Source organism: Thermobia domestica, chromosome 2, assembly GCF_964235325.1.
Source record: "Thermobia domestica chromosome 2, izTheDome1.hap1.1, whole genome shotgun sequence".
Taxonomy (NCBI): domain Eukaryota; kingdom Metazoa; phylum Arthropoda; class Insecta; order Zygentoma; family Lepismatidae; genus Thermobia; species Thermobia domestica.
In genome coordinates, this window is record NC_137455.1 from 58421863 (window position 1) to 58433210 (window position 11348).

Genomic DNA, 11348 nt, shown 5'->3' on the forward strand with positions numbered 1-11348 from the left:
CCTAAAGCATTGAATAATTGATTCTATCCTAAAGAGACGTCTTTAGGTATAAGACTACGAGGAAATCTACTCTTTCCTCAGAAACTTCGGGAGATATCCAGGATAAATGTATTGGAGTAATACAACAATATATTCAAATTCAGACGCTTTCATTAAAACGGGAGAGATTCAGCCAAAAGGCTGTTTTTACTTCTAATCTTTGCCCTAACATCTAATACCTAGCCATCTAATTTAAAGAAGAAAAACATTGTAATAAAATTTAAAAATTTTGAATGATAATAGGAATAAATAAGCTCAAAGTAAATATACAATGCAAAGTAAGCGTCTAAAGAAAAATTGAAAGTAACTTACAACTACGACATATTTGAAGCAAATGTAATAGAAAATTATTACTGTACATTCGGAAAGAAGAAAAGACGTATGATGTGTTGTATCATATAAAATCGTACATATTATGAGTGCTAGAGGAGTGTCACTAGTCTCTAACAAGAACACTTTTTTTTTTTTTTTTTTTTTTTTTTTTTTTTAAGTACATGAAAATTGCTGCTTTTTAATGATGATGGAGAATGTGTTCCATGTCCTTCTCCTTGAAATAGAGAAACGATTCTCTATTTGTTTTATGTATAAGAAACCACTTAGCTTTAGATAAAAGGTGAAGGTCGATAGGTTCCAAATTCAGTAGTTTTACTGTACAAGAACATCATCAATGTAACCTATTCAATATTTATGTTTTACTTTCAAATCTTGTTATGTTATTTACATATTTATTGATATAGGAAGAAGTTAAGCATTTTTCTGATATAAGTAATGTCCTAAGAACCTGATTTAATATAAAGTTCTTTCGTGAGGAAGTAATATATATTACTTTCATCTGTAATTATTCAATTTTGATTATATTCGTATTATTTTGTACAAGAGAATGTCTAATGTACAAAATATATAAACCCAATGTGAAGTAAAATCAAAATAATAGGTACTAAAGTGATTCCAAGATATCTGTTCCAATGAGGAAGAGAAAAGAGATAAAAAGAAAAGAAGAAAAAATAAAAGAAAAAAGAAGAAAAGAAGAGGAAAGAGAAGAAAGAATAAAGAAAAAAGGAAAGAAGGAAGTCCTCTCTCTCTCTCTCTCGGTTCCTTTTTCTTTCTTTTTGTTCTTCTTTTTGTTTCTCTCTTTTTCTTTTATTTCCTCTCTCTCTTTTGGTAAATAACTCATTTCTTCTTGTTTACTTTTTCTTTTATGAAAAGAAAGAAAAAGAAAATGTCTTCTATCTCTCTCTTCCTTTCGTTCTTTCTTAGAGAGATAAAGATAAAGTAGAAAAGAAAAGAAAGAAATAAAGAAAAGAGAGAGTAAGAATGATAGGGAAAGCTCTATTCTATAGTATATAAAGTATATCCATATGGGACACTCAAAATTAGTTTTGGGCTTTTCATGGTAAAGTGATCGCTGATATCAGAGAAGGAAACTTAGAAAAATATAGAAAGACGATGTGAACCTGAGAGAGAGTTTAGTTTTTCATCTTTGTTCAAGGTCTTAAAGTTAACTATCTTTTTTGTTTATTTTTAAATATTTTCTCAACTTTTTACTTTCTTGGAACTAGAGATTACATATGAACAATCGAAAGTCTTTAAAGTTAACTTTCTGTATGTCTTTCGTATGAACTATTAAGAAAGTATCTAAGTGTACTTTGCATTTATAATTTTGTTCTTCCAAAAGTACAAAGTAACCAATTAGCAAGGCCTTTTCTTTTGCCTCGTATAGGATTTTAAGGTACTCTTTAATGACTTAAAACCAAAGTAAACTAAAATTTCTAATTTTGTAATCTTCTTGTTCACCTCAACCATAGGTGTTTTTAAAACTTTTCTCTAACTTGGGAGACCTGTTTTATACTTTGACAAGGTCTCTTCTTCGTAACTGCATCTAGATATTCTAACCTTGATCTTCCTCTTCCTGATTTTCCTTCTGCCTTTCCCTCTATCAGCACGGTGATCCAATCGGTGTGTCGAATATGATGGCCAAACATGCTGTTTTGTCTTTTTCCTATTACCTTCATGATCTGTCGTCCTTCATTAGCTTCCTTTAGTACGTCTTCATTCCTTTTCCTTTCGGTCCATGATATGCGCAACATTCTGCACCAACACCATTTCAAATGCTTCCAGCTTGGATATTTCAGCTTTTGTCAATACCCATGTCTCTGATCCGTAAAGCGCCACGCTCCATACCAGGGTATTAATAAATCGTTTACGAACGTCCAACGACACATTTCTTGATGTTAGCAACCCTCTTTTACTATTGAATGTTTGTTTAGCCTGCGCTATTCTGGCACTTACGTTTTTTTCACTTCTTCCGTCCGAGGATATTGTTATGTCTAATACTTGTCAGGACTTAACAATAATATAAAGTTTTATAATTTTGATCCCCCCCCCCCCCCCAAAAAAATTCTTTCTTTGTTTTTGGTGTGGAAAATCAGTGTGAAATTGTAGATATCTCTCTTGTTTCATTTTGAAACGGAACCAACTCAAATATTTAAATATTTATTAATATTAGCTTCAAATAAGTTATAGAAGTTGGTGTCTTAAGGTAATGAAATTCGTTAAATTGAAACAAAGGTATTTTTAACATCATATTGAGAGATGCTACATATATAGGTAAGTTTCTATTAGAAAAATTCTTGAAAAATATAAATCAGGTTGGAAATCGCAGAAGCTTCCGATAAAAATAAGAAGATGAAATATGAGATGAATATTGTGTATTCTATGAGCTTTGTCTTTCTTCAGATTAAGAACAACATTATTATATGTAAATAAACTTTATTTTATGTCTAACGAGTTAAGAAGTTATCTGGGAAAATTATGTTTTAAAACATTGTTTTGATGACGAAAAATGTACAATATTATAAATATATTAGATCCAGGAACATGTATACATATTCATACAATTTCTCAGATCAGTGTATGCATATGTATACAAGTAATGAATATGTATACAATTTCTCAGATCAGTGTATGAATATTTATACTGACTTATCTAATTTTGAAGCTTAATGACAATAACACACCGTTCCTCACAATACATGAAAGGCCCTGTCCGATAAGATTCATATACTTGGAAACATCTCAAGTATATGAATATCTATACAATTTCTCAGATCAGTATATGAATATGTATACAAGTAATGAATATGTATACAATTTCTCAGATCAGCGTATGAAATATGTATACAAGTAATGAATATGTATACAATTTCTCAGATCAATGTATGAATATGTGAATATGTATACAAGTAATGAATATGTATACAATTTCTCAGATCAGTGTATGAATATGTATACAAGTAATGACTATGTATACAATTTCTCAGATCAGAGTTCATTCCTCTATCAAATACCTCTCCAATGGCCTTGCTATGCTGGGTAACATCTAAAACCCGGGAATCGAACCAGAAATTCTTTTCATATATTGGTTAAATGAAGAAAACTATATTCTATATATATGAAGAAAACGATGTTCTATAGTGTCTGAGGAAGGATATGTTAGATATCCGAAACCGTTACATATTATAGTTTAAAATATAGTGGGTTTGAAGCTTTGGTCAGTGTTTCTTTGTTAGAAGAAAACTTGTTAGAAATACGGAAAATATTATGTAATTTGAGTTCACTCGTTTTCTCAGACGAAATCTCTTTGCATATTAATTAGTTTGTGTGCATATTAATTAGTTTCTATTTTTTCGAAGTTATACAGCATTATAATTACTAAAATATGTAAGATATATCATGATTGATAATAGATGTCATATTTTCATTTTTATAGGAGACAAACCTTGTATGCTTGACTACATGATATGGCCATGGTGCGAAAGATCCAAGCTGCCAGTGATGTTTAATGGAGAAGCGTTTAGAGTTGCCAAGGAAAGATTTCCTAAATTGGTAAGGGTAAATATTAATTAAGAAAAGGTTAACAGAAAGAGAAAAAAATGAAATGAAATTTTTGAGTTTTACGTCCCACGGTTATGCCGGTTAGGCTAAAGGAGACGGTGATGATGAGAGATGAGTAAAATGGTGGAATGAAGAAAGTGGGAGGAAATGGGAGAACCCCGAGAAAATCCACGCACACGGTGTTTGTCCACCACAAAGTTCACTTGGCGGGAGCAGGGTTTGAACCCGAGACCCCTAACACCAGAGGTGAACGCTCTACCACTGAACCACCGCGGCCCATTAACAGAAAGAGACTAAAGATATGGATGAGATAGAAATAATTGAAATAAATTGTTTAGTTTAGTTAAACAGTTCTGGTTAACTACATATTCAACATCAGAATTTGTTGTATTTCTGAGAATAAATTTGAAAACAGATGTAAAGCTTTAACTCGGTACTATTTTCCTCTTTTTTCTTTCTATTTCTTCTTTTTTCGTAAATTTTTGAAACAGATTAAAAGAATTATGTAATAATACGAATGAAAGATGAACTTCTTCGTGGCTAAGCGGTTAGCGTACACGCCTTTGGCGCGGGAGACCCGGGTTTGATTCCCGGTGGGAGCTCGTGGGGTTCGGATTCCACATTAGGTCCACGTCTCATATAGCATCGCTGCTAAACGGGACGTTACACTCAAAATCAACTCAACGAAAGAAATATATTTTTTTAAAAAAATTAAATTTTTACTGAAAAGTCGAGTGTTATTTACAGGAACAGAAAATTCTAATCTTCCTAAGTATTTGCTTTCAGTAGTAGTTTAATAGTAAACTATTTAAAAAAATATTCATTTTAAAACTTGTAAACACTATCACACTCAACGAAATATCCACTATATTTTTGTCAATGTTTCAAAATCCTATATCTGTCTAGATGCTATATGATGCATGGAGAATTTCCTATTTTGAGTCTTTCACCAATTCTATACAATTTTTACTTTGTGTCCAATAATTTTTAATATACAGAGTGTCCACAAAAGTACTATCATACTTTAATGTGGTATTACGTTGCTTTGGGTAATTGTATTTAAATGAAATTGGTCACATTTGAAAGTAAAGCTCAAATATTTTCGTGCATGTTAACAATGGACAACAACGAACAAAAATGTAAATAACTGATTTGATCAAACAGAGAAAAAATAAATTCACTCATTTTTACTTAGTGATTAGTCGATATGGGTTCATTGTTGGATATTTAGCAGGCAGTTGTTGTTTCTTGCTCGAGGTCACTTGGGAAGCTTTTATATGTTTTTGTACTGTTATGCCGTAATGTACTAACGTAAATTTATTTCCTTTCGTTGTGTGGTGTTATTAAAAGAATAAGTTTTAAGGAATTATGACGACCTCACAAGAACGAAGTTGGTCTGTTTTGGAATATCACAGCTTGCAGAGTCTGGTGTAGGTTCAGCGTGCTTTTAGGCGAAGGTTTCAACATCAGACTCCTACACACACACACGTCAATTTTGAAGTGGTACCATGATTTTGTGGATTGTGGCTGCATATGTCATCAAAGGAAAGGCCATTTAGGGAGATCATCTGTCAATGCGGGAATTGTGGAACAAGTTCGGGAGGTATTTGTACGTAACGTTAAGAATTAGGCCCACATTCAATGTCTAAGAGATATAATAAAAAATAGTTGGATTTTTATTTCAAATGTGACCAATTTCATTTAGATACGATTATCCAAAGTGACGTAATACCACTTAAAAAATATGATAGTACTTTTATGGACACGCTGTATGATATCATTATTTACCTAAAGTACCTTTATCTAAGTTCAATTTAGGTTCCTTAGTTCTAATTCTACAATATAGCGGTAAGAAAAAGAAAAGAAAAAGGGGTAAGAAAGGTCCAAATATTAGACAAATACCAATTGGTAAATCTCATTAAGCGGATAAAATGATCAACGTAAAAGCTCATACGTAGTTTTCGCGAAAATTTAGAAAAACTATTTTCTTTTAAAATTTAAAAAAAGTTGATGCTGTAGAATAGGTTTCTCAACTTGGAGATCGCGAAGATAAGCGGAAGAGACAAATAGAATTAGAATCTAATACCGGAAAATATTTTTAAATAATATTGAGAATTTTGTTATGGTAGGCATATTTTTATGTTTATTCATACTGTTAAGAACAACATAAAATGGGTCTACTAAACATTTTCAACAAGTGCAGAGTTATTTAAAAATGAAGTTAAATGAAAGAGGTACGATATGAAACAAACGAAAACTGCCTATTGAAATACAGAAAAATAGAAATGCAACAAAACATGCATATTGAACTACAATTAAAATTGAAAGCTAATCAGATAGATATTTGAGCATGATATAATTTCACTAGTGGATGAGCAATGTCCGGTTCAATCTTCGTGACACACATTATCAAGGAATTTAAAATATTCAATAACTTTTTTAACAACTGACTAAGTTAAGTTTTTTTTTTAACTAAAATTAGAAACCACTTTATTTTTTTTATCATATGACCCAAAATTAAGGGAGTTATGAAGTTTTAAAATTTCAAACGGCCTCCATTTTGAAACAGTATGACGGATTGGATTCGATATTTGTAATATGAATGAACTGACCAAATTTGGTTTTAATCCATTCACTTTTATGGAAGTTACTGTATCCACTCGTGAGATCTCTGCAATAGGTATATTGAAAATCCCGCACAAGCTTATTACAAAACAGAAATTATAAGGGGGGGTTGCTGGTAAAAGGATGTGTTAAAGTGAGGGTCGTGATAGGAATTAGGTTGAGAACCACTGCTGTATAGCATGCTCCGGAAGTGGGCGTACCCAGTGGTGCTATTCAGCCGGTTCGCACCAGTTCGCTAGAACCGATTGTTAAAATATTTCCAGTTCGCAAAACCGTTTGTTATACCCATACATGAGAGTAAATTTTACCGTTATACTCAAGGTCAGTAAATTTTTAGTTAAGTATCTTTATTTTTAGAAATCCTCACAGCTACAAGGTTAAACATTGATCTCTCAGAACAAGGTATAAGCGTTTATGTCTTAATCTCAAACGCTCACATATCAAGAATGAGAACTAGAATCGCATGAGTGTAGTAGTGAGGGTTATTTATATTTGAAACGCATATATATCATTATCAACAATTGTTGATTCATTCCTGAATATCTATCATGGATAAGTTCTTTTGAAGATATTCGCAATGCTATCTAATTTCGGCACACCACCTTGTATTCGGATGCTATGTAGGTCTCTACTTGTCAGTTCTGGTATTCAGTAAAAAATTCGTTTTTCTCTACCTTCTATGTTTTTTTTTCCTAAGAGAGTTATATCTACCTACGTATCAATCTATTCTCTTTCTTTCTTTCTCTCTCAATATATATCAACCTAAATATATATATCGAGAGAGAGAGAGAGAACCGGTTGTTAAAAAATTAGAATAGCACCACTGGGGGTACCCCTAATTGGTGTTTTCTGACGGTTTTAGGTTTTACCCAAATTTGTTTGGTAACATTGCTTGGCGTTGTCTGCCATCATTGCTTATTTGTTTTCTGCTATTTTCTGCTTGGTAACAGTTATTTACAATGAAGTTAAACTAATCAACAGTGTGTGATCAAAGTCCATATAGCATTGAACAAAGATTAGGTGTTGCGTTTTTTTTTATGACTCTTAAGACTTCAAGGTAACTGTGTACAGACATTCTACCATAACTAACACTATACTGTTGAAACTAAAGGGGGGGGGGGAAGGAAGTACACCCACTTCCGGACCACCCTATTGAAGAACCACGCCATCTATTACGGTGAAACTAATACTAAAATATAAGCCCATTAAGCTCTTCATTATGACAGTAGTAGAACTACAGAACGTTGTATGGTTAAATAAATATAGCTCTAAATTATAATCAATTTTTAAATTTTAATTTCTAATTAACTAAAATATTGGACAAAGATAAAGTCAGTTAATGGATCATATCGAGCTTAACAAAATGACACACTTATGGGTAAATTCTAATGCATAGTTTCCAAGAAAATCGACAAAAACGAATTTCTGTGCCACTTAAATCGTTGTAATTCATTTTTCAATAATAATTGATAGTTATGCTGAAACTGATTGTTTATAGCTACATTTATGTAGGGTACATGTTAAAAAAATAAAATCTCTGTTAAATATCAGATCGCATCTCTTTTCCTAACAATGATACAGACACAGATGCTCTTCTTAATAGTTATGGCCACACCATTTCAATATCTTACAACATTTGATCATATTAATCTAATATTCACCAAAGTTCGTCTATCTTTAGCAAGACTAGAAACCATGGATAAAAATTTACACAGTAATAAGAACTTCGTAATGCAAATATAATTCCATAATATCCACCATTTTGATAAGTTAAAAAAATACATAGTTTAAAATGCAATATACCTGTATTAAAAACATGATAACATAAATAAACAGTGTACTCAAAGCAATAAATTATTAGAATATCTGGAGAATAGATGTATATCACATAAGAATATTGCATCAAAAGGACCTGGACGAAATGACGAGGACAAAAAGGCCCGAGTCTAAACGGTTCAGAGTCAAAAGGACCCCGAATATAAGGACCCGAGTCAAAACGGCTCCGCACCAGAAAGGTTCTATGTAAAGAAAATCCTGAGATCAAAGTATAAAAATGCTTACTAGACGAAAAATATTCTGTGGATGGGGTCTGTTTTTTTGTGTGTTGAAAGAACACACAGTAGACCTGTATACAGGATTAGTCAAAGGTATTGCGACTGTCTAGTAATAACAATACGCGTGGAAGGAGCAAAAGCAAATGTTGCAACTGAGTGTTGATGCGAAAACTGCATTGAATGAAGGTGTAGGACCTCTTGGGAGATATCTTGGATTCTGCCATATTGGATATCACGCAGTACTTTTTAAATAGGAACATCAATTTAAGGTAGAATCTTCCCACAAACGAGAATGTGAACTCATTTTTGATCTATAGTCATTCGTTTAGGAGATAGGGTGTGCTACGATTGACATTTGTATCTACAACGTTGTAGTAGACAAAAGTATCTGGACAATCCATTAATAACGAGACACGTGTGCAGAGGAAAAGACAAAATTGTAACTTTGTATTGGTGTAAAAGCTGCGTTCAATGAGGGTGTGGACATTATGACAACAATTTTGGATTCCGTCATATTGGATATCACACAATATTTTTAAATGGAAAGGAAATATTTGACACATCAATTTAGGCTTAAATCTTCCCACAAACGAGAATCTGAATCCATTGTTAATGTATGGCTTATTCCTTACAAGAGTGTGCTAAGATTGACATTAGAAAATTGAGAATTATCTTAAAAAAAAAAAAAAAGTTTACTATATTCCTGTCGGTAACTGTACACTGCAAATTCTATTCTATTCACGAAGCACTGTCAAATACGGTGTAAACTTTCTGTCAGTGAAAAATAGGCTAATAACGACATTTCTTATCATTCTACCCAAACATTCAGTTTCTATGAAAACTGAGTAGATGTTCCATTATCCAATGCGAGCTTTCATCGCTCCCATAGTGACAGTTATGTTGATTCACCAGAACGTTTAACGTAAATATTACTTTATTAGGGAATACTGCTGTCATTGATATTTCGCATCATTACTTCGCAAAATTCAATGCGGTGATCAAAGTCATCTTCCGTCAGTTCGTGTACTAGGGTTTAAGCTTGCACTTTGTAGGGTTTAAACTTACTGCTGACTAGAATTCTTGCATTGAACTTTGGATAATGTCCATCGCATTGGCAACGCTGGTTGTCGATGTTTGTAGAGTTTCCACAAAATATTATAACAAACACATCCAAAGGAATTGCCACATTGTCACACGACTTGAGCCTTCCTGATCACACGCCGTCTTTATCATTTTCACTTTCTGCAAAATGTCGAACGATTCTTTTGACGGTCTACTTTGAAACTAAGTTACGTTCGTAGAAAGTATCGTTAAATTACTATCGGACCTTGATATAATCTCCATAGCCATGTATAATTAGAAACGTAATACTTTTTTGTTCACTTTGCTCCATTTCGACCTCTGACATGGACACAATTCTCCTTCCTTCGACACAAGACTCACCAACAAGGAAGATAACAAGTACAACTGACTGTTATATACTAACAAGGGACAACACCCAAGTGTCCGGCTCCAATTTCAACGAATTTTTTTCTGGTAGAGGGCATGTATGCATTATTTGTGATGACAGAAATTTTTGGCATGGTGCATGTTCTCTATTTTTTTAATTTGTAAGAGTTTATTGTGATTATTAGAGATTACTGCAGAAGTCCCTTTGTAAACGGAGTGTTAATGTAAAAAAGTGAACAACCATGTGGATACATATAAGGCCTAGGAGGAAGTCGTATAGTAGGCATGACATTGTCTGTAGCCGTCATTTTGAATTGAGGTCAAGTTTTTAAAATGGGAATAGGTTAATATGATACATAATTTCGAACTAGAATTTAATCAGCAAACCAATGGTGAAGTTAGTTTTAAGATACGCACACTCGGGGAAAAGTTGCAGGCATATTGTTTATACTTACTATATGCGTAAGTGACTTACCTTCGCTTCTAACCCGCGGATTAATGATAATAAGTGGATAACAGCTTCAGTAATACATATTAGGCCTAGAGGGAAGTGGTATGGTATAGGTAACCTTGAGGCAGCCATCTTGAAATCCGCCATTTTGAATTAAAGTGAAGTTTTGAAAAATTAATACCATAGCATGTGGCACCTCATTTTAATTGCAAATTTTCCCGAAAAGAGAATGATATGGTAAGTATGAACAATTAATATGCCTGTAACTTTTCCCCGAGTGTGCGTATCTTAAAAGTAACTTCACCATTGTTTTTCTTATTAAATTCTAGCCCGAAGTTTTGTATCATATTTCCCTATTCCCATTTTAAAAATTTGACCTTAATTCAAAATGACGGATTTCAAGATGGCTGCCGTCAAGGTCATACCTACCATACGAATTCTCCCTAGGTCTTATATGTATCCAAATGGTTGTTCTTTATTTTTTCATTAACACTCCGTTTACAAAGGGTAGTACGAGACTTCTGCAGTAATCTCTAATAACCACATCACAACTCTTAAAAATTATATATATATATATATATATATATATATATATATATATATATATATATATATATATATATATATATATATATAAAATAGAAAATATGCATCATGGCAAAAATTTCTGTCATCACAAATAATGCATACATACGATTGGACAGAACAAAAAGAAAAAATGTCATTGAAATCGAGCTGGACAATAGGGTAAGGTTACGTAAAGTTGCAGTCGTTATGAGCCAGTTGATCTAGTAAATAACCGTGTTTGTAGTCTACTACTTAAAACTTCTGACTTG

General features: G+C 32.6%; 1 protein-coding gene across 1 annotated transcript in view; it reads left to right on the forward strand.

Moving 5' to 3' along the window:
* Positions 1–11348, forward strand: part of LOC145672504 (pyrimidodiazepine synthase-like) — a 38779-nt gene that overhangs the window by 25401 nt on the left and 2030 nt on the right. The window contains exon 5 of the mRNA XM_081741669.1: positions 3809–3924. Within this exon, the coding sequence (XP_081597795.1) occupies positions 3809–3924 (116 nt within the window). The remainder of the gene's footprint in view (positions 1–3808; positions 3925–11348) is intronic.